Consider the following 27,280-nt stretch of genomic DNA (forward strand, 5'->3'; position numbering starts at 1 on the left):
ATGCCGTCGCTGGAGGGGAGTACCGTTTTTTAACTATTAAGTGGGGCCCCTGCACACCCGCACTTGCATGATGAACATTCAAAAAGATCTACTCTCACCTGTGCTTTCGTTAGTATCTAAACGAATCCTGCCGAATATGATGCGATTTATTTTCGCCTGGCCTGTTAACCATTTGTAACTTCCACAGAAGCGTCATGAGTTGGGAATTTTGAGTAAAACCCACTCATTTCTCTAGGTTTCTATGAAAAAATTTGCTTCCTTTGCCAAAACACAGTGGAGTTTACACTGTCACACCTCGTTAACACGTTGTACAGACAAAACTGCGACAGAATTCTGAAACAGTGGTTCACAAAGTTTATTAACTGAAGAACTCAGAAAAAGTAAAGTCTGTATCTTATGAAAAAGCACATCCTCTGTACAAAAAAAAACCTGCAATGTCTCCAAATATGTTGTTCCAAAACCCATAATGTTTCTCGTTTCATCAGCTGTCGATGGCCCTTAAAAATTACATTCTTTCACCAAAAAAGTCTGTAGTTACTGGAATAATCCGGTATATAAGAAGCTGTATATAATAGCGATATGGTAAAATAGTCTCCTCTTTGCGTGCTATCGTTTTCAGTATCTGAAACCGTTTATGAAATATGAGGAATGTTGTGGATATGTCACTCTGGCTTTACCGCTGGCGCCACACGATCGCAAATGACCTACATCGTATCAATTTTCCTGAGATTGGTGACAGATAGATTCCTCTACCAAAGTTTAAAGAAAAATTCAATACAACATATTATGTATTAAGCACCAAATGCAAAATCATAGCGACCTCTATTTTTCATTGCACACTTTCCCGACTTTCGCGCAGTGTCTTACTTTCGTGTAAATACCACAATAACTAGGACCTTTAACGAAATGATGGGCGCATCATCACGAACCTGAGATATAAACCTATCAAAACAGCAACATTTTTTTTTTGTTTTTTACTGAATTCTTTCTGTAAAATCAGTTGAATAAGACTGCAGGGTGCGCGCCTCGATTCTGTCATCGCTGACCGGCTTCCATTCTGAACAAACGAATGAACTCGCCCAGCGCTTCGGACGAAAACTGCCCATCGGCCACCACATCCTGAGCGAGGTATACTCCTTGTGTAACGTAGCTCATTTGATGTAATAAACTTCAGCTACGTTCGTTTATTTTATTGCAGTCACCAAGTCTTCCAAGAATTCACAAACTCGTGATTTTTTAAATTAGGAATTGTTTTGCAGTGGTGTGATATCGACCTCTACACTATAAGAAGAAGAAAGAGCTTCTCGTCCAGACCGTGAGACCACAGGGATGTCTCCCACCTTGCGACGTCATGTGGATGCGGTATTCAGAGGCATGTGTTCAGCACACCCCTCTCTCGGCCGTTTTGCAGACTTTCCAGACTCCAGAGCCGCTACCTCTCGACCAAGTAGCTCCTCAGCTGGCATCACGAGACAGAGTGCAGCCTATATCAGGCCTCTGACCAATGAAAAACCCTTACTATTGCCCAGAATCGACCCGGCATGTCAGCCATCAAAGCTGACCACTCAGCTACGAAGCTAGACTACACAAAATGGGCCAAAATCAACTCGGATGAATCTAATCAGACATTTGCGTTCCCCACTTAAAGCTGGATTACTGATTCCCTCACTCTCCCATGTAGCATTGGTGTAAAAAGGGGGAGTCTGTGCTGAGAGTTGTACGAGTGGCTAAAATATAGTTGAACAGACGTTAGCAACGCGTCCTTATAACTTACGTATATACAATGTTTTTCTTTCGAAAATACATTTTTCCAGCTGCAGGCTCCAGCGGAGGAGGTGCAATTCCTAGCCCCCTCTCCCCCCCCCCCCCCTCCCATCAGTTGGTGGCGCCTCTCACTAAGTTGTACAGCGCGTGTTTGAGGCTCAGTATAGAAGAAAGCAAACGAGGTCATAATAAAGAAAGCTCCAGGTGAAGACCCGAAAGAGGTAAAGTTGTATAGGCCTGCCTGTTTATTGGACCCGTTGGGGAAACTTTGTGAGAATCTCCTGGCAGATAGACTAACAGCACACTATGTGCTGTGCGGGATGAGCGATAGACAGTTCGCCTTTCGGTCGGGGCGATCGGCATCTGACGCCATCGCCCTGGCGGCTGAGGTCTGTAGCTCAGTCCCGCACAAGTACATGCCATCATGGTGGACATCAGTGGCGCCTTTGATAAACTGTGGTGGCCTTCGCACTATGGGAGAATGAGTGCCTAGGGTCGCTATGTGGCTGTATTAGGAGCTATTGTCAAGAAAGGGAGGTCTCGCTATTATTCCTAGCAACAAAATCAGTGAAGAGGTAACAAAGGGGTGGCCACTGGGATCTGTCCTGGGCCACTATTTTGGGACGTTAATATGAAGCCTCCTCTGGACAACTTGAAGAATAGTGAGGATATGCTAGAGGTCATAGCCTACGCAGATGACCTCCTGCTGGTGGTTGGCCATGGTAACTGTGAGAACCTTGAACCGAAAGTGGAAAGGGCTACGTGAATACTGACAGCATGGTGCCATCACACCAATTCTTCGACACCACGAGGCCCGATACCTGCGAGTAGTCGACGATGAGAAATTGAGTTACACGACGCGTATCGACACCGTCACCCAGAGGTCGCTGGATATACTTAATAACATGATTGGAATTGGAGACAACTGTTTCCACCTACCAGCAGACCTGATTCAGCTGTACCTCAACATCCATTGCAGGGTACGTTCCGGGAGTCTGACATACAGGCTCACGAGTGTCATGCTTGCCATGGCCGTGAGAAGGGTGCAGCGGAAAATGCTCCTGAACTTAGTTGGCGCATACATAACTACTCCTGGGGGGGGGGGGGGGGGCGGCATTATCAGTGTTAATGAGACATTAAGATTAGAGATCAAGCAGCATGCTACTGGTTACAGAAAGACAAGAGGGAGAAAACAGTTGAAATAAAGAGTTCTCATGTAGGAGACAAAGTCGAAATCAAAAGAAGGGTTGAGGAGCTACGGCAGGAGCAGTGGGATGAGGATGAAAGTGGGCGCAGAACTCATGAGTTGTTACCAGAAATCAAGGAGCACCTGTAGCTTAAGTACTTCAAACCTACCAGAGGACTGAATCACTTTCTCGCCGGACATGGACCGTATTCGGCATATCTGTGCCGGTTCGGGAAGCAGGCTACACCATAGAGTGACTGTGGCGCCGCACACGGCACTCCAGACCATGTGGTGCTCGAGTGCCCCTTTTCGACGTTGTAGCATGTCGGCTTAGACAATAGTTACCCAATCACGACACGTACCACCAGCTCAGGCAACAAAATGCATTTGAGATCCTCAATGAACTTGCCAACGAGGTATCAACCAAAGTTCTAAAATAATTTCTAAGGAACAATCACGATTATAATAATACACCGGCTAAGACACAATGCACCTTTCCCGTTCCGCCGGAGCGTGGATTTGGTGAGGCGCCTAACGGCTGAGATCCGCCACGTCTCGGATTTAGGAAAGAGTGAATCAATCACGGACTGGAAAACGCACCGATTATGACTGTAGTATTACGAATTTTAGGTGGCATGTCGACTTAAAATAGGATAAACTAAAAGTAGGTAAACTGCTGCGAATTCTACATCTACATCTACATTCATACTCCGCAAGCCACCCAACGGTGTGTGGCGAAGGGCACTTTACGTGCCCCTGTCATTACCTCCCTTTTCTGTTCCAGTCGCGTATGGTTCGCGGGAAGAACGACTGTCGGAAAGCCCCCGTGCGCGCTCGAATCTCTCTAATTTTACATTCGTGATCTCCAGGGGAGATATCAGTAGGGGGAAGCAGTATATTCGATACCTCATCCAGAAACGCACCCTCTCGAAACCTGGCCAGCAAGCTACACCGCGATGCAGAGCGCCTCTCTTGCAGAGTCTGCCACTTGAGTTGGCTAAACATCTCCCTAACGCTATCACGGTTACCAAATAACCCTGTGACGAAACGCGCCGCTCTTCTTTGGATCCTCTCTATCTCCTCCCGTCAACCCGACCTGGCACGGATCCCACACTGATGACCAATACTCAAGTATAGGTCGAACGAGTGTTTTGTAAGCCACCTCCTTTGTTGATGGACTACATTTTCTAAGGACTCTCCCAATGAATCTCAACCTGGTACCCGCCTTACCAACAATTAATTTTATATGATCATTCCACTTCAAATCGTTCCGCACGCATACTCCCAGATATTTAACAGAAGTAACTGCTACCAGTGTTTGTTCCGCTATCATATAATCATACAATAAAGGATCCTTCTTTCTATGTTTTCGCAATACATTACATTTGTCTATGTTAAGGGTTAGTTGCGACTCCCTACACCAAGTGCCTATCCGCTGCAGATCTTCCTGCATTTCGCTACAATTTTCTAATGCTGCAACTTCTCTGTATACTACAGCACCATCCGCGAAAAGCTGCATGGAACTTCCGACACTATCTACTAGGTCATTTATATATATTGTGAAAGGATCTTGAGCCTGCCTCGTGCCAGGGGGACGTCCACTGGGATTAGCTCGACGGGAACGCCTACCAATGAAAGTTTATGTCACAATGGCACATCTGGAACGCTGCAGGATGTTATGCAGAACTTAGCATAGGATTAGAGAATATTTACTAGCATAGTAACCAAGTAGATAACTTAACAGTTAACGTCACATGTATAGCAAATAACAATAGTTAAAACAAGAAATGCCCATAGTCTAAATACGAATACACATCCTGTAGTAATAACAATTAGCTGCAGTAATGGTGAAAATTAGATGTAGAATTAGGACCCATTAATGGGTGAGGAAGTGGGGTGTTGTACTCGTATATCGTATTGTTGATACTGAAATAAAGATTTTTTTTAAAAAAAACTTGCACTTTGCATCACCATACCTTAACATGATCTGCAGCGCAGGCTGAAACCGGTTGTCGGGGATAAAAGATAACAATTAGCTGCAGTAATTGTGAACATTAGATGTAGAATTAGGACCCACTCATGAATGAGGTAGTGGATTGTTGTGTGTCATATTGTTGATATTGAAATGAAGATTAAAAAACTGCACTTTGCTACCATACCTTAAAATGACCAGTAGCACAGGCTGAAACCGGTCGTCGGTGATAAAAGAAACTGAGATCTAGGCGACTGTTGTTTAATTAGTATAGTTATGATAGTAGAAAACAAATTCCGCTACGAGATTGGTTTCATAAGCTTTTTGGTTTTTGTGTATACTGAAAAAAATTGAATGCTTTCTCAGTAAAAACCCAGTTTTTCCTCTTCGACCGTCTTTCCTGGACCGCACTGGTACGTCTGAGATCACGCGCTACGAGCAGAAAACGGAATGGCAGCAGCGGCACAGGAATGGGAAGCGGCGAAACACTTACGGAGATCCCGGCACGCGTCGTGGGAGTACGTGCACTGGTCCACCCAGCGCTGCGCTATCGTCGCCAGCTCGGGGTCCCACACCTGCAACCAGCAAACAGAGCAACCGCGCACAGGTGTAAAAGTCCGTATTTGGCGCACGCACGTGCCTTGTAAGCACGAATGGGAAGAAGGTTAGGGTGTAATCTCCCATCGAGGACAGAGTTGAGGTGATTATGTGTTAGGGCGTATAAATAGGTGCGGCTTTGATCGCTGTACACCAGTATACTGTCCCCTGTGCTGTGCTGTCAGCCTGCTTGCCTCATAGCTACTCTGTCATCGGCGAGACATAGAGTAGTACATCTGGGGGTTTGGTCTGTCTGGGAAGCGTGCTCCGATAGCCGAAGTGTTACGGCGATTGCTCGCGTAAAGTGGGAAATTCGGATTCGAGTCCTGGTCCTGTACAAATATTCATACTTCACCAGTTCATTGTGGAGATTTGTCCTGTACAAATTTTCATACTTCACTAGTGCTGCAAAACTTTTCGTACTTGACCAGTTAATTGCGGAGATTGGTCCTGCACAAATTTTCATACTTCATAAGTTAATTGTGGGGATTGGTTCCGTAGAACTTCTCATACTTCACTAGTTAATTGTGGGGATGAAATCTAATCGTATTCGCAAGTGCGAGGACGTTGCATAGTACACCGCAAAACACAGACACTGAAAAATATAATTTCAACCGCTTACTGACACCCAAACATTCGGATGTCAGACATTCAGATCGGTTCCAAACGTTGTATGTAGACAGCTATCAACCAAAACACCGAAGTAGTTCGTACTGTGTGCTGTCGTCCAGTACAACATGCGTAGACTGTAATTAAAAGTGACACCAGAACTACGAAGTGTAGGAAATGGCTGTCTGTAGGTCTTCCGTGGGTAAGCTGGTAGAGCGGTGGTTGTCATGACACAGGTTCGGCGTTCAACCTCATCTGATGACTGTTTTTTTTTTTCAAATGTTTACACGTAAGACTGTTATAAGGGAGAACATTTTCCTAGCACGTAAAAGGACTTTTCGGAATTTGCAGCAACGTTCTTTTGTAAGTACGCTTTCGATCGATACTTGAAAGTAGCAAACTTACAGAATACATTCGTATAGATAGGTGTGGTGTTGTGTCGGACATGTGCGACAGAACAGACTCCAATCGCATTTGTATTTTCACTGAATAAACGTAAGCAATCAGAACAGTAGAATAAAGAAACAGTTCCCTCACCCGTACGGAGATATTAATAGTCCCATGTAGCACATTCACGCATAAGACAAAGACTAAATATTTGGATCATTGGGGCGTGAACCCAGGACCCTTGACACAGCGATCTAACGCGCTACTAACTTCCCCTCGGAAGCTATGCATTTTACTTACTCACAGCTATGATTTTTCTGTTCTCCGTGGTGTTCTTTTTAATTATTTACGCTCGTTCTGCTGAACGACAGCACATAGTACGAAGTAAATCGGAGTTTTGATTGATACACTATCGATAGACAACGTTTGGTACCGTACTGAGCGTCTGACATCTGGAAGTTTGGCTGTGAGTGAATGTTGTGAAGGGAACTTCAGTGGGATAAACCACAAAAAGTCTTCCTCACAGCGGAACATAAAGCTGCAGGGGCCAAACAGCACGAGAAGTGAACGTAGCGGACTGGAGACGTATAGTTTGGCCCGATTAGGCACACTTTTATCTCTTAATAAGGCAGCGGGTGCACTAACGATGCGTTCAACCTGCAGTGTGGGAAGGTGTGAGAGTACAAAAACTTAGAAATTTTAGTTTGAGAAGATTCTAATGAATATCTTGTTTGATTTAAGTTTCTGCACTCTCAGCATTGAATATGGATGAGTAAACGTTATGGATTGTATCTTTGAATTTCCATTACATAGGGTTACGATTCTGATAATCAGTGATTTATTTATGTAATATGTACTAGACCAAGTTTCTGCTCGTGTTTCGTGATTTCTGTTTGAGGTATTCGTTGGGGTTCGTGCGGTGTTGCACACGCCGCGGAAGTTGCTCTGACGTCAGCACAAGTGCAGCAGACAGAGCCCAACGCCGTACGTCGTCCCACGGAATACTTCAAGCACAGACTTTTAACATTGAAACAACAAAATGGAAGTCGTTTTTGGCTAGGAGAGAAAGTGACAGCCTTTCAGTTGTAAATGTCCAAGTAAATACGGCAAAAACGTGTCGGTTACTCGCTTGTTGCAAACTGGAGTAATACCAGTACGTTTATATTTGGATGAATAAAGTGTGCAAGTATCCTGCAGGACCAGAATACATGTAATTTTGTCGTGCTGTACCCTCTCACAGGGTTACGTTCAGGTCGATAGTGGTTCCATAAAGATGTTGCGGTGTTTTACGTAACCTGTCTTGGGCTGAATAACTTAGGTTACCATGAAAGTAAGCATCGGTGACAAAGTATTGTCCCTTCGACTTCATCTTCATCATGAATACACAGTACACACTCCGACGTTCCAAGAAGACTACTGCCGTGTTCGTAAGATTACACGCCTACGTACCTGTTAACGAAAACTCAGGCACCTATCACATCTCGACTGGTCCACAAAATCAGCAGAACTTAACCCTAGCAATAACAACGCATTTTCCAAAACGCTTATTACCAAGGAGGAATACTTTATGCCCTCTAAAAGAAAAATTTGAAAACTACTTAAATTTCGGAAATTGTTGTTAACTGGTATTAACAAAACCCTTTCTATACAAGGTCTATACATGGTCCAGAAGCACAATCTGAGCAATACCAACGAATTTTCCGTAACATGTACACTGAAAGGAGGGGTACTTTACAGCCACCGAAAAACAATTGCAGATTTCGTTAACTGTCGTTGCCTTTTATTCACAACATACTTTTAAAAGATATATTCATGTGTAACAATGGGCTTGAACGTAAAAATATAAATATGACATTTGATGCAAAAAGTCAAATTCACCGCTATGGCATAAAGTTTCGGGTTGCGTTTTACTGAAAAATTTAAAACAGTCAGGGAATCTAGTATAAGAAATCATTAGAAACAATAAATAATTGTTTCATAATTTTAAAACATAAATTATATGACTAGTTTACAATATTTTCAAAAGGTGGGCATAAAGAACCTCCTACCGACCTCCTTGGTACTGCGAGGCTTAATCCAATATAACGCGCCAGGGACTATTTGGGTCAGCGTGTGAAACATATCACTAAACATTCTCACTGTTTGGCACCTCTACAGGATCCGATCACCATTGAATGGCTTCTGCTGTATGTGGCATACGTGAAGAAAATTGTGGGATCTCTTTCTAAGCGAACTGAGGTTAAAGGTCATGTCTTACAGTATTAGAGTGGTGTCTCCTGAGGTTCTGAACTTTTTTGTCCAGCGTGCTTAGCATACATTGCAGGTCTAAGAGACCTAAGAAATGGTCTGCTCAACAGGACTCGCAATATTGCAGACATTGGCAAACTAAACGTCATTCCAGGATATGCAGGAATGCTTTTAGAGAGGAACGTTCTCGGCAGTTCTTTTTTCATGCAGCAACAGTAACGAAAGTTATTAATAAATAATTCAATAGGTGAGATGAGATCAAAGTGGCCAATTATCTCCACTGCGTATTTTATAGAATCTAAGGAAGATATATTTTGTTGGCGTGGGCACTTTCCTGTGGGGCTTTAGGTGAGCGATATTTTGACATCTGCCTGGAGGGCGCAGAAAACTGATAGTGCATGTAAATCAGTCATTGCCAGAAGCCAGGCGGCTCAGTTCACCCTGTGACGCAGTGGTTGTCAACAAGGAGTAATTTATCCTCGCCCCCCCCCCCCCTCCCTAGGGGTAAGATGGAATTTACTAAGGCCTAGAAAGAAAAGTGTTTGATTCTGTTTCGACCAAAAAACTAAAATGTTTTTAACATATCATTATTTCTATCACTATTTCGTAACACAGTAACACTGATTCTATAAGTTACAGAAAAATTACATTTTTGAAATATACGAGAAATAACACGTGACACATTGTGGTGTAAGTTACAGCTTGCGAAATGAATGTATGACCATCTTCCCCATAGAGTCCACCCACTACAGACACATTTTCTACATTGTGCTAAGCGTCTATGGCAGAGAACTTGAGACATATACCTTACATATTCTTAAATACCTTACGAAAATGTCTTCTCCCGCAGTGGATCAGTAAACGCTTCATTACTCATTGCGCAATAGGTAATATAATTAACTGAGGGAACAACAAAACACTAACTACGTAATTGTTACTACATTGCTTTAAGGACTACACATTATTATTATTATTATTATTATATTTTTATTATTAGTGCGAGTGCTCACACACAAAGCGTCAGCTGCGTGAGTCTTACAATTTCTGCCAGGCCAAAAAATATAAATGAAGAAAGTGTCGCTACGAAAAAGAATGGTGCATAGGAAGCATGCTTTGTAACAAGGGTCTTCGCTCGATGTGGATCGTTAGCTTTCTTCCCAGAGAAAGAGCTGTAGATAGCAGTTGCGATGCACTGAGAATAGTTTTATCATTATATAAAAAATGTTGTTAGAAGTAAGAAGAACCAATAGTCTCTCTGACATATTAGTTCGTGATTTTGTAAGATAACTACAAAAACTAAATTTCATTTATCTTCCGTTATTTTAAAAATAAAAGTCTTCCAACAAAGTTCATTCCCATCGTAAATTGTAGTTAAGCGCTAATGACGGAAGTGGTGTGAGGGAGGAGAGGGATACTAGTTTAGTATTTGCTTGCACTCCAGGGCGATGTCGGAAACGTTGGAAACCACTGCTGTAAAGAGTAATGCTATCGTCAGTGGTGTGACGTTAAAAATCGTACCCCTACGCGTCGCTGATTCTTGGGAACATTCAGAGCTGCGGGTGCCATTTCCGGCAGGAGACACTGCTCGACAATGCCCTAGCGCACTGCTCACACGCCTTTATGAGCAGACGATAGGAATCGTTCTTCAGCTATTGGTGGAACTGTCAGATGCAGTCAAGTCCCATCCTAAATGTTGGTCTGCTGCATAAGTTAGCAGTGTTTTTCCATAAGTTTAATAAACAATGCACATACACATAAGAAAGACCTTGTCATCAATGATATTTTCCCCTTCACTATTTACAACAGTCTGTCGACGCTGGGGTAAATTTTCGATTCCGCAACTGTTATCACGTGGTTTTCAGGCGAACAACTCGTCGAGCTGTGTTCTGAGCACATTTTCATCCGGAAAAGAAGTTCTTTGAAGATTGTCCTATAGAGAGCAGGAGATCAGCTGAGTAAAATGGGCGCGGAATGACTTCCCAACGCAGTTCCTGTAGTGTTTCTTGCCAATCCAGCAGAATGCGGGTGGGCGTTGTCGTGGAGTAGCACCACTTCACGCTGGTCGTTGTTCGTGGACTGCGTCTGCAAGACATCTTAATTGTTGTCAATAAATGTCAGCAGTGATGGTTACACCTCAGGGAAGCATGTCGTAGTACGCCACACCGTCAGTTTTCGCCAGATACATCAATTGTGCATGCGTCCACGTCTTTATACGGGGAGTTCCTGCTTTGTTTTGGCTCAACCATTTGTTTCTTTTTCTTACGTTCGCAGAAAGAAACTATTTCCCGTCACAAGTAACGGTACAAGATACGTTTAGTTGGTTTTTTTCGCGAGCTAGTCAACGACGAGCAAGTAGAGATTTGGACACCTGCTGATTTTTGGCTTAAAGCATGCGATTCTCATACACCCGATTTTTGGTTGGGTAGGGTTGATTTGGGGGGAGGAGGCCAGACAGCGAGGTCATCGGTCTCCTCGGCTTAGGGAAGGACGGGGAAGGAAGTCGGCCGTGCCCTTTCAAAGGAACCATCTCGGCATTTGCCTGGAGCGATTTAGGTAAATCACAAAAAACCTAAATCAGGATGGCCAGACGCGGGATTGAACCGTCGTCCTCCCAAATGCGAGTCCAGTGTGCTAACCACTGCGCCACTTCGCTCGGTACCCAATTATCGAACCTTCCCCATTGCATGCAAATGTCGCACGATGGTAGATTGATCGCAGTTCAGCACAATGGCCAGTTGTCGAGTACGTGGATCACTGTGGATTAATGCGTTTAAACGATCTTCATCAAACCCCGAAGGTCTTCCTGAACGTGGAAAGACTCAAGTCAAAACGATCCTCCTTAAAACGAGAAAACCATTTCCTTGCTGTGCTCTGTCTAACGACATTATCGCCATACATGGGGCAAACGTTACTGGCAGTCACCGCTACTGCCACCCCTGTATTGAACTCAAACAGAAGAATATCTCGGAAATGTTCCGATTTCTTCACTTGGTACTCCAGTTTCTATGGTCCACAAGCTCCATTCACTAGCTGCGAATGACAAAATGGAAACATGTAAACTGAAATAGCACAGTAAGCTACAAATAAAAAAATGAAAATCGATAAAGAAACCCATAGCAATCGGAATACTAAAATACAAAACAAAAACGCTACGCAGTCATGCACGAGCCTAATATGAAGACTTCCTGGTAGATTAGAACCGTGTGCCGGACGTAGACTCGAACGCGGTACCTTTGCCTTTCGTTCAAAAATCAAATGGCTCTGAGCACTATGGGACTTAAAATCTTAGGTCATCAGTCCCCTAGATTTCAGAACTACTTAAACCTAACTAACCTAAGGACATCACACACATCCATGCCCGAGGCAGGATTCGAACCTGCGATCGTAACGGTCGCGCGGTTCCAGACTGAAGCGCCTAAAACCGTTCGGGCACTTCGGCCGGCGGTCTTTCGTGGGCAAGTGCTCTACCATCTGAGCTACCCAAGCACGACTCACGCCCTGTCCTCATTCTGGAAACATCCCCCAGGCTGTGGCTAAGCCATGTCTCCGCAATATCCTTTCTTCCAGGAGTGCTAGTTCTGCAAGGTTCGCAGGAGAGCTTCTGTGAAGTTGGGAAAGTAGGAGACTAGGTATTGGTGGAAGTAAAGCACTGAAGACGAGGCGTGAGTCGTGCTTGGATAGCTCAGATGGTAGAGCATCTGCCCGCGAAAGGCAGAGGTCCCGAGTTCGAGTCTCGGTCCGGCACACGGTTTTAATCTGCCAGGAAGTTTCATATCAGCGCACACTCCTCTGCAGAGTGAAAATCTCATTCTGCTAATATTAAGAGTTTGCTCATGCTGATTAAATAGGTGTCTAGAAGTTTTCCGTCTAATTGTTGGGCAACAATGAGTGATAAATCTGTTTCCTCACGGAGGCTGCGCGTAATTACACAAAAGTACAGTATATGGTTGAAATTTATCGTTACTCTTAGTCAGTAGCATCCGTTGGCGGCTTGTAGTACTATCTGAACAATTGTTAAATCTATCGTTAACTGTTGTGGCGTGATAGTTTAATTTGGAATAACGTCACTGTAAAATAGGACTAAATTTAATAGTCAGTATGAGTATGAATGGATTTAGGCATTGTTGCGAAATATATTACTCATAAACTCAGTAAACCAAGTACAAGAGGCGACCAAAAAGTTTCCATTTGAAGGCGTGTATGCAACCCACTGCGCCTCTGATGCAGCTACGTATTCGCCGTGGTATTTGTGTCTTTCCGACGTAGGTTTGGTAAATGCGGAGAAGCGAGCTATGGCGAGGTGGTTGCGAAATGCGTTCAAACACGACCAGAGTTCTGTATTTCTTTACTAGGCTGCCGAAGGACAAACACCGGTGGCCATCAACTGGAGAATGAAGAGCGTAGCCGGCCGCGGTGGCCGTGCGGTTCTGGCGCTGCAGTCCGGAACCGAGGGACTGCTACGGTCGCAGGTTCGAATCCTGCCTCGGGCATGGGTGTGTGTGATGTCCTTAGGTTAGTTAGGTTTAAGTAGTTCTAAGTTCTAGGGGACTGATGACCTAAGATGTTGAGTCCCATAGTGCTCAGAGCCATTTGAACCAATGAAGACTGTATATGGATAGCTTATCTGCAGAAAACCATCATTGTGGAATGCAACGCCTAGTTGCAGTCTGGTCGCGATTCAACACAAGACGCCTGCCGATCTGTGAGGAAGCCTCAGCCATTCCGGACAACAATTGAGCGGTTGATCGTGCGATTACGGTGGAGCAGTGCATAACCTTTCGTGCGCTGTCAAATGATCTCGAAATCAGCTTTGGTAGCGTGCCACACATTATGTCTAGGTGTTAGGCTATCGTAAGGTCTGCAGCCGGTGGCACTGAATGCCGAACGAAAGGCAAACAGGATAGCTACTACCCAGGAACAGCAGAAGCGTTTCAATGTTGAAGACAACATGTTTCTTGAGTGCACTGTTGCACGCAGCGAAAGCTGGTGTCACCACTGGGAACTGGAGTCGAAAGCGGCGAGGATACAGTGGTGTCATTCATCGCCTATCTTCCTAAGGAATTCAAAAGCCCGCCATCTGCTGGAAAGATGATACTCACCCTGTTCTTTGATTACCGGGAACCATTGCCCATTGATTTCAAGGAACCTGGTGTCCCCGTCACTGGGGAACGGTTGTCCGCAAAGCTGGAGAAATTAGGGCATCCTGTTAATGCTAAATGTCCTTGAAAACTGCGACAAGCGGTACTGCTGCGTCATATTAACGTACTTAAAATCACCCAATAAAAGCAAGTCTTCTGGTCCAGACTGTATACCAATTAGGTTCCTTTCGGAGTATGCTGATGCATTAGCTCCATGCTTGACAATCATATACAACCGTTCGCTAGACGAAAGATCCGTACCCAATGACTGGAAAGTTGCACAGGTCACAGCAATATTCAAGAAAGGTTGTAGGAGTCATCCACTAAATTACAGGCCTATATCTTTAACGTCAATATGCAGCAGGATTTTAGAACATACACTCCTGGAAATGGAAAAAAGAACACATTGACACCGGTGTGTCAGACCCACCATAATTGCTCCGGACACTGAGAGAGGGCTGTACAAGCAATGATCACACGCACGGCACAGCGGACACACTAGGAACCGTGGTGTTGGCCGTCGAATGGCGCTAGCTGCGTAGCATTTGTGTACCGCCGCCGTCAGTGTCAGCCAGTTTGCCGTGGCATACGGAGCTCCATCGCAGTCTTTAACACTAGTAGCATGCCGCGACAGCGTGGACGTTAACCGTATGTGCAGTTGAAGGACTTTGAGCGAGGGCGTATAGTGGGCGTGCGGGAGGCCGGGTGGACGTACCGCCAAATTGCTCAACACGTGGGGCGTGAGGTCTCCACAGTACATCGATGTTGTCGCCAGTGGTCGGCGGAAGGTGCACGTGCCCGTCGACCTGGGACCGGACCGCAGCGACGCACAGATGCACGCCAAGACCGTAGGATCCTACACAGTGCCGTAGTTCACCGCACCGCCACTTCCCAGCAAATTAGGGACACTGTTGCTCCTGGAGTATCGGCGAGGACCATTCGCTACCGTCTCCATGAAGCTGGGCTACGGTCCCGCACACCGTTAGGCCGTCTTCCACTCACGTCCCAACATCGTGCAGCCCGCCTCCAGTGGTGTCGCGACAGACGTGAATGGAGGGACGAATGGAGACGTGTCGTCTTCAGCGATGAGAGTCGCTTCTGCCTTGGTGCCAATGATGGTCGTATGCGTGTTTGGCGCCGTGCAGGTGAGCGCCACAATCAGGACTGCATACGACCGAGGCACACAGGGCCAACACCCGGCATCATGGTGTGGGGAGCGATCTCCTACACTGGCCGTACACCTCTGGTGATCGTCGAGGGGACACTAAATAGTGCACGGTACATCCAAACCGTCATCGAACCCATCGTTCTACCATTCCTAGACCGGCAAGGGAACTTGCTGTTCCAACAGGACAATGCACGTCCGCATGTATCCCGTGCCACCCAACGTGCTCTAGAAGGTGTAAGTCAACTACCCTGGCCAGCAAGATCTCCGGATCTGTCCCCCATTGAGCATGTTTGGGACTGGATGAAGCGTCGTCTCACGCGGTCTGCGCGTCCAGCACGAACGCTGGTCCAACTGAGGCGCCAGGTGGAAATGGCATGGCAAGCCGTTCCACAGGACTACATCCAGCATCTCTACGATCGTCTCCATGGGAGAATAGCAGCCTGCATTGCTGCGAAAGGTGGATATACACTGTACTAGTGCCGACATTGTGCATGCTCTGTTGCCTGTGTCTATGTGCCTGTGGTTCTGTCAGTGTGATCATGTGATGTATCTGACCCCAGGAATGTGTCAATAAAGTTTCCCCTTCCTGGGACAATGAATTCACGGTGTTCTTATTTCAATTTCCAGGAGTGTATATTGTGTTCGAGCATTATGAATTACCTCGAAGAAAACGGTCTAATGACACACAGTCAACATGTGTTTAGAAAACAATGTTCCTGTGAAACACAACTGGCTCTTTATTCACATGAAGTGTTGAGTGCTATTGACTAGGAATTGCAGCTCGATTCCGTATTTCTGGATTTCCGGAAGGATTTTGACACTGTACCACACAAGCGGCTTATGGAATATCTTCTCAGTTATGTTACTGGATTTGTGATTTCCTGTCAGAGAGGTCACAGTTCGTATTAATTGACTGCAAGTCATCGAGTAAAACAGAAGTGATTCCAGGCGTTCCGCAAGGTAGTGTTATAGGCCCTTTGCTGTTCTTTATCTATATAAACGATTTGGGAGACAATCTGAGCAGCCGTCTTGGGTTGTTTGAAAATGGCGCTGTCGTTTATTGACTAATAAAATCATCAGAAGATCAAAACAAACGGCAAAATGATTTAGAAGAAATATCTGAATGGTGCGAAAAGTGGCAGTTTACCCTGAATAACGAAGAGTGTGAGGTCATCCACATGAGTGCTAAAAGGAACTCGTTAAACTTCGTTTAGACGATAAATCAGTCTAATCTAAAAGCCGTAAATTCAATTAAATACCTACTTATTACAATTACGAACAACTTAAATTGGAAGAAACATATAGAAAATGTTGTGGGGAAAGGTAACCAAAGACTGCGTTTTATTGGCAGGACACTTCGAAAATGTAACAGACCTACTACGGAGACTGCCTACACTACGCTTGTCCGTCATGTTTTAGAATACTGTTGCGCGGTGTAGGATCCTTATCAGATAGGACTGACTGAGGACATCGAAAAAGTTCAAAGAAAGGCAGCACGTTTTGTATTATCGCGAAATATGGGAGGGAGTGTCACAGAAGTGATACAGGATTTGGGATGGGCATCATTAAAAGAAAGGCGTTTTTCGTTGTGACGGAACCTTCTCACGAAATTCCAAATCACCATCTTTCCCCTCCGAATGCGAAAATATTTTGTTGACACCGATCTACAGAGGGAGTGACGATCACCACGATAAGATAAGGGAAATCAGATCTCGTACGGAAAGATATAGGTGTTCGTTCTTTCCGCGCGCTATACGAGATTGGAATAGTAGAGAATTGTGAAGGTGGTTCGATGAAGCCACTTCCAGGTACTTAAATGTGATTTGCAGCGTATCCATACAGATGCAGGTGTAGATGTCCCCATATCGCTGATGTCGTAACGCAGAAGTTACGCCAACTCATGAGGGAAACACTTGAGCACCTGCCCTATAGTCCTGCTCTCAGCCCATGCGATTACCATGCCTTCGGTTCCTTAAAAAAAGCCTTGAAGGGTCGACGGTTCCTATCGGATGAGGACGTGCAGCAGACAGTCACGGACTTCTTCAAGCAGCAGGACACGGTGCTTTACCAAAAACATATCTTCAATTTGTTGTATCGGTGGGACGATTCCCTCAATACTTACAGTGATATTGCCTGACCGACATGCTGATTCTGGACTGTACGACCTTCGAACGGAAACTTTTTGATATCCCCGTTTCGACACAACCTTTTCAAATAAAATTTGAAGAATTTTAATATTGGTAAAGAAAAGAGGCACATTTTCATCATAGACAAGTCCAGTCACCACACGGAAAACTGTTCAGTTAAGAATCCGCAAAATATAGCGGCAAAGAGGTTACAGTTGGCTGACACGTCAGGACACTGTGTTTCAATAAAGAATAGTCAGAACAGTGAACATTGGAACGCAACAATGAGATACCATTACGGACAGCAGAGACACGAGTCCGCGTGTAGAAACGGTAAAAGAAGTGTGCCATCGCCGTAATATCGTGCGAAAGCCGCAAATCTACAGCATCTTCAGTTGCAGAAATTCGAGACATAGCATAGAAGCAGTTCGGTTTTATCACCACATCACTGCACAGCAAGCAATAGTCGTGTAAAGAACAAGTGTCAAAAAAATGCCCATTTCATGTAGTTTGACTTTGCTGCTGAAGCTGAAACTTTCGAAACATTCGATGTGTAATGAAATCTGTGTGTAGGAAGACAGTTAGCCTTGTGTTACGGCCGGCCGTTGTGACCGAGAGGTTCTAGGCGCTTCAGTCCGAAACCGCGCTGCTGCTACGGTCGCAGGTTCGAATCCTGCCTCGGGCATGTTCTGTCCTTAGGTTAGATAGGTTTAAGTAGTTCTAAGTCCAGGGGACTGATGACCTCAGATGTTAAGTGCCATAGTGCTCAGAGCCATTTGAACCATTTGAGCCTTGTGTTACGTACCTTTGATTTGCAGTTGTCAAAAAAAATTTTGACTGTGAAAGAGCAAATACCATTAGACTGTGTTGTGGGAGCTCGGCTCGGAAAACAGGGAGAATACAATAGTGAAGGATTGAAAGGTTTTAAGAATGTGGCTCAGGAAGAATCTGTAGACATGAAGCGACGGAATCAGGTGAGTGCAAAAGCTCAACGTCACAGATACAAAACCGGAGATCAACCTCCTATAGCATGTATGTATTACACTTAACAAAACTGACGTTATCGACAATCAAGAAATGTTCAAAATCAATCATTAACTTGCACAATGAATACCGAATGAAAAATGGTGTGTCACAGTAATCGCAAAGCTTCGCACCATCAAGAACGAAGATCAACTCCTTGGGAGTTACGAACCGTGCAGAATCAACAGCTAGGCATCCACTCTTAAGTAACGCATATAGAATCATATTCGTGTAACGGGGTGATAAGAACTGATAGTATGTGATGACATACAACCGAATGCGAAACAGTCTGTTGTGGAGTATATCGTGAAACTGGCTACCCTTTAAGGCGTAGCCGGAGGGAGTGCGATAATATGTTTTATAGGCACGGAAAAGCAAACGTCCAGTGGCTGAATTTGGCCAGAGGTTACAGATGGTACGAACTGCAATTGCACAGCATTTCCTGGAGGAATAATTTGCTCTAAAGGGCTAGGCTTTTTATACGCGCACCAGGAATCAAGCGGAAGCACGTTGTTTTGACCATCTACTGGCCAGAAGCCGTACTCATGCCATAGTTGGAGAACTCTTACGTCCATTTCCTATTCTTGCTTGCTGTGACTTAAATATTCCCTATTGTCCGTACAAGGTCACCACGTGAGAAAGAATCATAGGTGGCAGAGCGCCTCCAACTTCTCGCAGCACAATAAATAACTTTCCAGACAATTTACCATCCAAGTTAACAGGAGGCATCATAATATGGGTATATGAATGCGTTAAGGCATTGATGTTACTTGCTCTTTATACAATTCTCTTGGTACCTCTAATTTCCAGGCTTCCTTTCATATGCATTTCCTCTTCAAATACCGATTGGTCGGAGTTGAAAACAGATTCCTCACTCAACGCTGGGATAAGTTTGTTTATATCATCTACAAATTTTCGAGCCGATTCCGCAATTTGCTGTTCTTCGTCAAGTTGATGCGTTGTTTGAAATTTCATTAACTTACGTCTTCCAAATGGAAGCACTATTTGAAATTATGCAGCCGTCCACTGCTTCTCTTGAGACTACTGTAATCTAAGTCGCGCGCAATTTGATCTGCATAACGTAGTAGGTCATTGTCATGCAAATCTTATAAAGTGTATGAAACATCCTTGAAACCTCGAGGCTGAATCACTTATACCAATGTTCACTTACAAATAAATTTGTTTTTGGATGGGATCCGCCTTGAACTATCACAGTTTTTTTCTCCTTTCTCTCTGACTAGTTTCGCTGAAATTACACCATAATCACTGTCGTTTTTATTATCTTTCTTTTAAATACCCAGAAAATTGGTCTTTACTGTATGTACATAAATAAGTTTAAGTTTTTACAAAAAGTATTCACAAATCTGAGAAACAGATTACATTTTTTATATATATACCTTGTTACCGCATGCTGTGTTTTTTATGGTTTCCTGTGTTTTGCATTATAGATGTTTTCCTTTTACAGCTCGTTATCTGCAACCATAGAGAACTTAATTCAGAAAGTTATTTACATCGAAAATTTACGACTGTAAATGTTACGATAAACATTATTTTATTCCATGTGGAAGATTGTGTATACATCTATACCACAAAACATAAAAAACTACAAAACAGCAGTATCTGATAGGAAGATACATAAAAAAATGTGTTTTTCGTATCTGTGAATACTGTTTTCAGAAGTCAAATTTTTGCTGTATACGTACAGATAGCTAAGAGCAATTTTCCTGTTATTTAATAGAGAGAACGTAAAGGAAAACACTGACGATGTTGTGACATCAGCTAAATATGCCTGATTAAAAGAAGAAAAACTTTTGTTTACTAAAGGCGGATCCAATCCAATAACAACTTTTTAAGTGTTTAAAATCAATAACTGGTCATGTGATGAATTTTTATTGGGGACCTTTGCCTAATTTTATTGAATTGTATCAACTGTCTATTATTTAACTGTATCTACTACTGCTACTACTACTACTACTACTACTACTATTGCAAAAATAATTCTTAAACCACTGCTAACCCAAGATCAAAACTGAAGAGCAGATATTCCCTAAATTATGGCTGTACAGTTATCTCTGGCAGCAGAATTTCATGACGTCTTAGATTTTCGCTAGAATATTTGTATGTTTTGTGTTATAAAAGATCTTTGAGTTATCAGTCGTTGAAAGTAAGAGGTTTAACTACCTAAGAAGTGATAGGTGATAAGAAACATTTAAGAGTAAAACAATAATTTTAATATGTCTGAAAAACCAATTTAAAACCCATAGATTACTTCAAGCCACTGCTCTGCAGTCGTTAATACTTCTGGTTTTCATAAGAATGCAGTAAACAGCTATGGAAAATCTTACGAGATTCCGAGGGAAAAATTTAGTTCAAAAGAAGCAGACGTTATTGTGTCCCTCCATTTTTGCAAAGAATTTCTGAACTCGGACATGCACAATTATTCTTTCTTCGGAAACAAACAGTGCTACACTGACCGACATGATAAAAGTAAATCATATCTGAAGGTCGGATGCAGAATTATTACTAATGACGCTTACGCTCATTAGTGTAACTCTTTAAACTGTAGAAAGAATCCATAAATGATTTCGTACACTATTGTCCATTTGTTATTTGGCGCCAGGTAGCGTCGAAATGTGTCTCACACACAACTTTGGCATGCCAGATGACCCAGGTGACGTTTCTGGTCAAAGTGAACGCACTTCTGTTTGTTTGTTGAAAGGAAAAATAACTGTGCTAAAGCTCTTTTGTGAGGGTTTGTAGAAAGAGCTAGTTGCTGTGGCACTTCATTTATGATTATGAAGTGTCCTGTTTTTCAAGGACTTTGTGAGTGAACAGCGTGATAAACTATATATCCCAATCTAGATTTAGTTTTTCATGATTGCCGACATCGCTTAACGGGAATGGTTCTTACGATGACGTAACAGCCTGTTTCTTTGGCCTTCAGTTTTCTATGGCCGTCGACAGGATGTTAAATCTTCCTCTTTTACAGAGTTACGATGGGTACAATATTGTTGAGAATGTTACAGTGTGTCAAAAATTCAAGATTTGACAAACACTATGTACATCCGTGGTTACATCGGCTCTATGGCCAATAATCAAGCTCTAAAGTACACACATCAAAAAAAGTTTGCGTCACCCCGGTTCCCAGAACTCCTGCAGATAGAAGCTGACTGTGGATGTTGTATCACAGACACAGTCCCTTTGACTGAACCCGCCCACAGATGTAAACAATCAAGCATGAACAGCGCCTATTAGATGAACAGCCGATCAGTTCCAGTCATTCCACCAGCAAGGAGGTACACGGCTCGTGTTGTCTGTAGTTCAACTATACCTATTCAGTAAATACTGCAGTTTGATCTCGTCCGAATTAAAACTTCCTGGCAGAGTAAAATTGTATGCCGGACCGAGACTCGAACTGGGGACCTTTGCCTTTCGCGGGCAAGTGCTCTACCAACTGAGCTACCCAAGCACGACTCACGCCCTGTCCTCACAGCTTTGCTTCTGCCAGTACCTCGTCTCCTACCTGTGGAGGACGGGGCGTGAGTCGTGCTTGGATAGCTCAATTGGTAGAGCACATGCCCGCGAAAGGCAAAGGTCCCGAGTTCGAGTCTCGGTCCGGCACACAGTTTTAATCTGCCAGGAAGTTTCATATCAGCGCACATTCCGCTGCAGAGTGAAAATCTCATTCTCGTCCGAATTGTTACTTGGTGCCAGTAAGGGCTCTCAACAACAGAAGTCTCCAGTCGTCTCAGAGTGAACCCTAGCGATGTTCTTCGGACATGGAGGAGATACAGAGAGACAGGAAATGTCGATGACGTGCCCTTCTCAGGCCGCCCAAGGGCAGTGGATGACCGCTATCTACGGATTATGTATGGCTCGGAGGAACCCTGACTTCAACGCAACCTCTCCACATCTCGTGGTCGTGCGGTATAGCGTTGTCGCTTCCCGCGCCCTGGTTCCCGGGTTCGATTCCCGGCGGGGTCAGGGATTTTCTCTGCCTCGTGATGACTGGGTGTTGTGTGATGTCCTTATGTTAGTTAGGTTTAAGTAGTTCTAAGTTCTAGGGGACTGATGACCATAGAGGTTAAGTCCCATAGTGCTCAGAGCCATTTGAACCATTTGCAACGCAATGTTGAATAATGCTTTTTGTGCAGCCACAGGACGCCGTGTTACGACTCAGACTCTGCGGAATAGGCTGTATGATGCGCAACTTCACTCCCCCTGTCCATGGCGAGGTCCATCTTTGCAACCACGACACCATACGGCACGGCACGGATGGGTCCAACAACATGCCGAATGGACCGCTCAGGATTGGCATCACGTTCTCTTCACCGATGAATGTTGCATATGCCTTCAACCAGACAGTCGTCGGAGACGTGTTTGGTGGCAACCTGGTCAGGCTGAACGCCTTAGACACACTGTCCAGCGAGTGCAGCAAGGTGGAGATACCCTGATTTTTTGGGGTGGCATTATGTGGGGCCGCCGTGGTGGTGGCCATGGAAACCACTGTAACGGCTGTACGATACGTGAATGCCGTCCTCCGACCGATAATGCAACCATATCGGCAGTATATAGGGATCCACGCAGAATCGCCATTGAGGAGTGGGACAATCTGGACCAATAGCGCCTTGATGTACTTGTATATACTAAGCCACGAGGAATACAGGCAGGTATCAATGCATGAGTAAGTGCTACTGGGTATTAGAGGTACCGATGTGTACTGCAATCTGGATCACCACCTCTGAAGGTATCGCTCTATGGTGGTACAAGATGCAATGTGTAGTTTTCATGAGCAAGAAAAAGGGCTTAAATAATGTTTATGTAGATTTCCATTCCAATTTTCTGTAAAGGTTCCGGAACTCTCGGAACCTAGATGATGCAAAACTTTTTTCATGTGTGTACATTCCCGTGCGCGACGTTTCGTCCCCTCTTGTGAGAGAAATTCTCAGACGCTGTAAAGATGTACGTTAACATGAAAAGTAACTTTCGGATAGTGTGTCGTTGACACGTAAAATAGCTCAATGAAAACTGGACCACGCGCAGAAAGAACTGCTACGGTACTGTGCAGGAGATAACTGAAATAAATACGCAAAGAGACGTACAGAAATGCCACTTTCATTCGAAAACAATAATTACACTGAAGTCACCGTGACCTGTAATTGTCTGCTGGAGATTACAAAAAGTTCTTAATAGGCTGTGTGATCAACACAGATGGCAGTGCACGCTCTGCATCGTGCTCCCATGGTGGCGACAAGGTTTTAGAGCGCCTGCACCTGTACTATGTGGTGCGGTCGCGCTTTGCCATCTGTAAAAATAAAGTTGGTGCCGATTTCATCCCTGCAAAGATGCACATGGCGAAGGGGCACAGAGCCACAGTAGCGTTGAGTGGAGAGGTGCTGTGTTGAAAGATTTACCCTCAGCACTACCAGGTAAAATTATGCCTCCTCACACCATAACATCTAGACCAACAAAACGATCATGTTCGACAATACTGGACGTATCCTGTATGTCAAGACGTGGGAATACTCATTGCATCCAGGTACATTGTCAACTGTGATCGTTTTGGTTGTCGAGGTGTTAAAGTGCGGGAAGGCAAAACGTTGCATGTGTATACTAACCTCCAAATCTTTGAACGCAGCTCACTCACCGGTCACATTATTGTGACTCGGTACCAGTTCCCCACGTGCGTCTCTTAAGGGGTGTTGTCGGCTCTAACTTCGTTTTTGTGGGTGACGATGTGCGAGGGCAAATGAACTGGCCTGTCCATTCCCCCGGCTTAAATAGCATAGAACACGTGGGGAAGGCATTGGGAAGACGTGGTTGCAGCGCGTCCATATGCACCAACGATCATCCAGCAATTGCCAACCTCGCTGGTGGACGAATAGAACGCTCTACCACAAGAACTCCTTACCAACCTTGTCGTCACCATGGTAGCACCTTGCAGATCAGGCGTTGCCATTCCTGGTGATCGCACACTTTATTATGAACCGTGCCCTGTCCTTTCTTATTTCCTGAAGACCGCCTGAATTGCGTTGAGTTCAGTGTATTTTTCGTCTTTGAATAAAATCTTCATTTCCATTCCTCTCACTACGCATTTCTTTCAGTTACCTTAAGTACCATATTGCAGCAATTGTTTCTATGTATGGCCCAAGTGCCATCAAATTAGGTTACTTGAAAGTAAGCAAACTACGTTGGTCTTTAAAGTTTGCACAACCAGTCTAGTTGCTACACTTCGAAACGTAAATTTGTTTATTCACTGAGGATTGAAATTCCGGTTGTAAAAGCCTGCACCCTGCGATTAAAATGCTTTGTGAGGGGAAGACCCCCAAAAACAAACTAAACTTTTACAAGGAACTCAGAAGAGAAGCTCTTACCTACAAGAAAACAGTTTGTCAGTTTCGTCTGAAAATTAACTTGCTACGTCATTATAGCCTTTGATAAAAGGACATAACAGAAAGAATAAAGCAAATAATTGACGAACATCTCCCCGAAAGCCAAAAGGGATTCATAAAGGGAAGATCAACTCTGACAGCAATAGAACTTCTGCTAAAGAGCGTATGGGAAGCCCTTGAAGAGAGAAAAGTTCTATATAGTATTCATAGATTTTACAAAAGCCATTGACTTTATAAACAGAAAATTAATTACCAAAAAACTAGAGGAAACTATGGGAAGAAACAACATCTGGACACGAATTATAAGCGCAATACTGCAGTGGAACGAAGTAAGAATATCAATCTCTCCCTATCGTAGCCGATACCCCAATCAAACGGAGTACTACAGGGAGACCCACTGAGTCCTCTGTCATTTATCCTTCCAGCGGAAGAAAATGTAAGAATATCCCAAAGGGAGGGCGTAGTCTCATATCCATATGCAGACGATACTGTAATAGGTGCAAAGAATATTGCAAAGTTACAAGAAGCGATAAACGATATGGAAGATTGGTGTATCGAACACGGCTTGGAAATAAATGTAGCGAAAACTGAAACGATGGTACTCAGAAATGGAGGAAGAACACTTGCATCAGCTGAGATCTTCATACGAGAGAGAAAACTGAAGATTGTACCGGACTACAAGTACCTAGGGGTCACAATACAAACAACTGCAAAATGTTTCACAAAACATGTAACAGAGAAAGCAATGCAAACAATAATGGCAATACATAAAATACATCAGATCCCTTAGCCTAGAGACAGCAATGGCACTATTCAGAGCCAAAATCATCCCAGTACTGACGTACGACATAGAAATTATTGGATCACACCTTACAGTGAACAACCTAACAACACTAGAAAGAGTGAAGGCGACCTATATAAAGAAAGCAATAGGAGTGTCGAAAACAACACGATCGAGACTTGTATACCTGCTGGCGAGGGAACCCTTCCTTATTGAAGACCTTCGGACAATCCTGATGCTACCCAATAGCAGCGCCTTGGAAATTCTGCTTAAAACATTGAAGAAAAAATGGGAAGACATACCTCCAGTATTTTACAGCACAGGTGCCATGGTTGACCGAACATGGACAAAGAAAAACTTCGAAATGAGGCGTGTGATCACCAGATTGGCGGTCCATCGTTTCCACCACCTTATTTGCAACAACACGTTATATCATGAACCAAACGAAATGTGTGAGTGTAAACTGCGTCATCAAATTTGCAAACGTTACCATATAGAGCTCTGTACCAAAAGGACACGAATAATAAGTGACTGTGCAAATCACAATATGTGAAGTTTCTCATTTATCTTATTATTATCACTGTACATTGAATTTGTATGGCTATTTGGCTGCAATAAACTTATTATTATTATAAAAGGACATAGGAAATGTACTGTTACGTTTTCATTGTGCTTTTATCATAATTTAGGGAAGAAGATAGCTGAGATTCATCTTCCATAAGCCAGAAAGGAAACTCCAGAACAGAATTCTTTCCCACTGATAATAATTAACTCAGTCTCAAATGTCAGCTCTAATTGTTTCATCACGATATTCAAGGACTAACAAGTAAAGTTAGTGAATTACTCGTTTACACTGATGAATTAGGCATTGAAACCAGTTGGCATATTCTCATCACCGGGGAGCACTGGTGTGATAGAGAGTGAGGGGAGAGAGCTGGAGGGTGAAGTCACCAGCTTGTGCATGTGAGCTCTAGTGTCAGAGAGAGTGACAAAAGAGAGGTGTGGGGTGACGTCTACATGCATGTGATCACTAGTGTGAGGCAGAGTGAGAGGAGAGAGGTGGGGATGACGTCATCAGCTTGTGCATGTGGACACTAGTGTCAGAGAGAGTGGCAAGAGAGAGGTGCGGGGTGAAGTCACCAACTTGTTCATGTGAGCACTAGCGTCAGAGAGCGTGGCAAGAGAGAGGTGTGGGGTGACGTCACCAGCTTGCGCATGTCGGCGGCGGGCGGCTGGTTGCCGCGGAACTCACGGCCGAGCGCGACCCTGGAGCGCAGCTGGTTGTGCAGGTACAGGATCAGCTGGATGTCGCCCTTCCGCAGGCCGCGGCTCAGCATGCGAGACTTGCACGACTGGCTCATGCCCTGCAACAGTGCACAGCCTGCTCAGCTGGAGCGGTCTCTGGGGCCAAGGCAAGAGGGGCAGCTGAGGAATCTCCGAGGAAGCGCTGCGTGAGTGTCTAGCAACCGAGCTCTCTTTCTCTTCGAACGTTTATCAACCTTAATGTAGCCTACCCACTTCCCTGTCCTAATTTACCAACTGTAGATGGCATAACCTGTTCGACCCATTCCTCTCGCTTCCAAATGAAGGTCCCAGCAAGCTCTTGCCTTGCCCAGATGAAACACCGATCATCTCATCTCCTAACACTTCCAATAAGTTCCCTCCCAGGTAGACATTCCATATCATTTTCTGCCTGACATCCCCTCCATCACTCTCCACAGACCAGTCCCTTCCAACAATTACCAGGAGGTACCATAACATCATCCTTATAATAAAGACCATGTACGAAGTGCGACACTAAAATAATGAAACTGAACTGAAAAAATAAAATGTTGCTTGCCGTTTCAGTCAAGTTTAGTGTTGTCTCCTTTAAAGCAGTACCCTTCTGAT

The 27,280-nt window shown here is 44.2% G+C and overlaps 1 protein-coding gene across 1 annotated transcript in view; it reads right to left on the reverse strand.

Annotated features, from left to right (window-relative positions):
• The window catches only part of LOC126267817 (venom allergen 5-like), a 185,550-nt gene that overhangs the window by 13,803 nt on the left and 144,467 nt on the right, over positions 1–27,280 (reverse strand). Inside the window, exons 3-4 of the mRNA XM_049973123.1 lie at positions 26,596–26,754; positions 5,416–5,497 (exon numbers count right to left, since the gene is read on the reverse strand). Coding sequence (XP_049829080.1) covers positions 5,416–5,497; positions 26,596–26,754 — 241 coding nt within the window. The remainder of the gene's footprint in view (positions 1–5,415; positions 5,498–26,595; positions 26,755–27,280) is intronic.

The sequence above is a fragment of the Schistocerca gregaria genome, chromosome 4 (assembly GCF_023897955.1).
Source record: "Schistocerca gregaria isolate iqSchGreg1 chromosome 4, iqSchGreg1.2, whole genome shotgun sequence".
NCBI classification, from domain to species: Eukaryota; Metazoa; Arthropoda; class Insecta; order Orthoptera; family Acrididae; genus Schistocerca; species Schistocerca gregaria.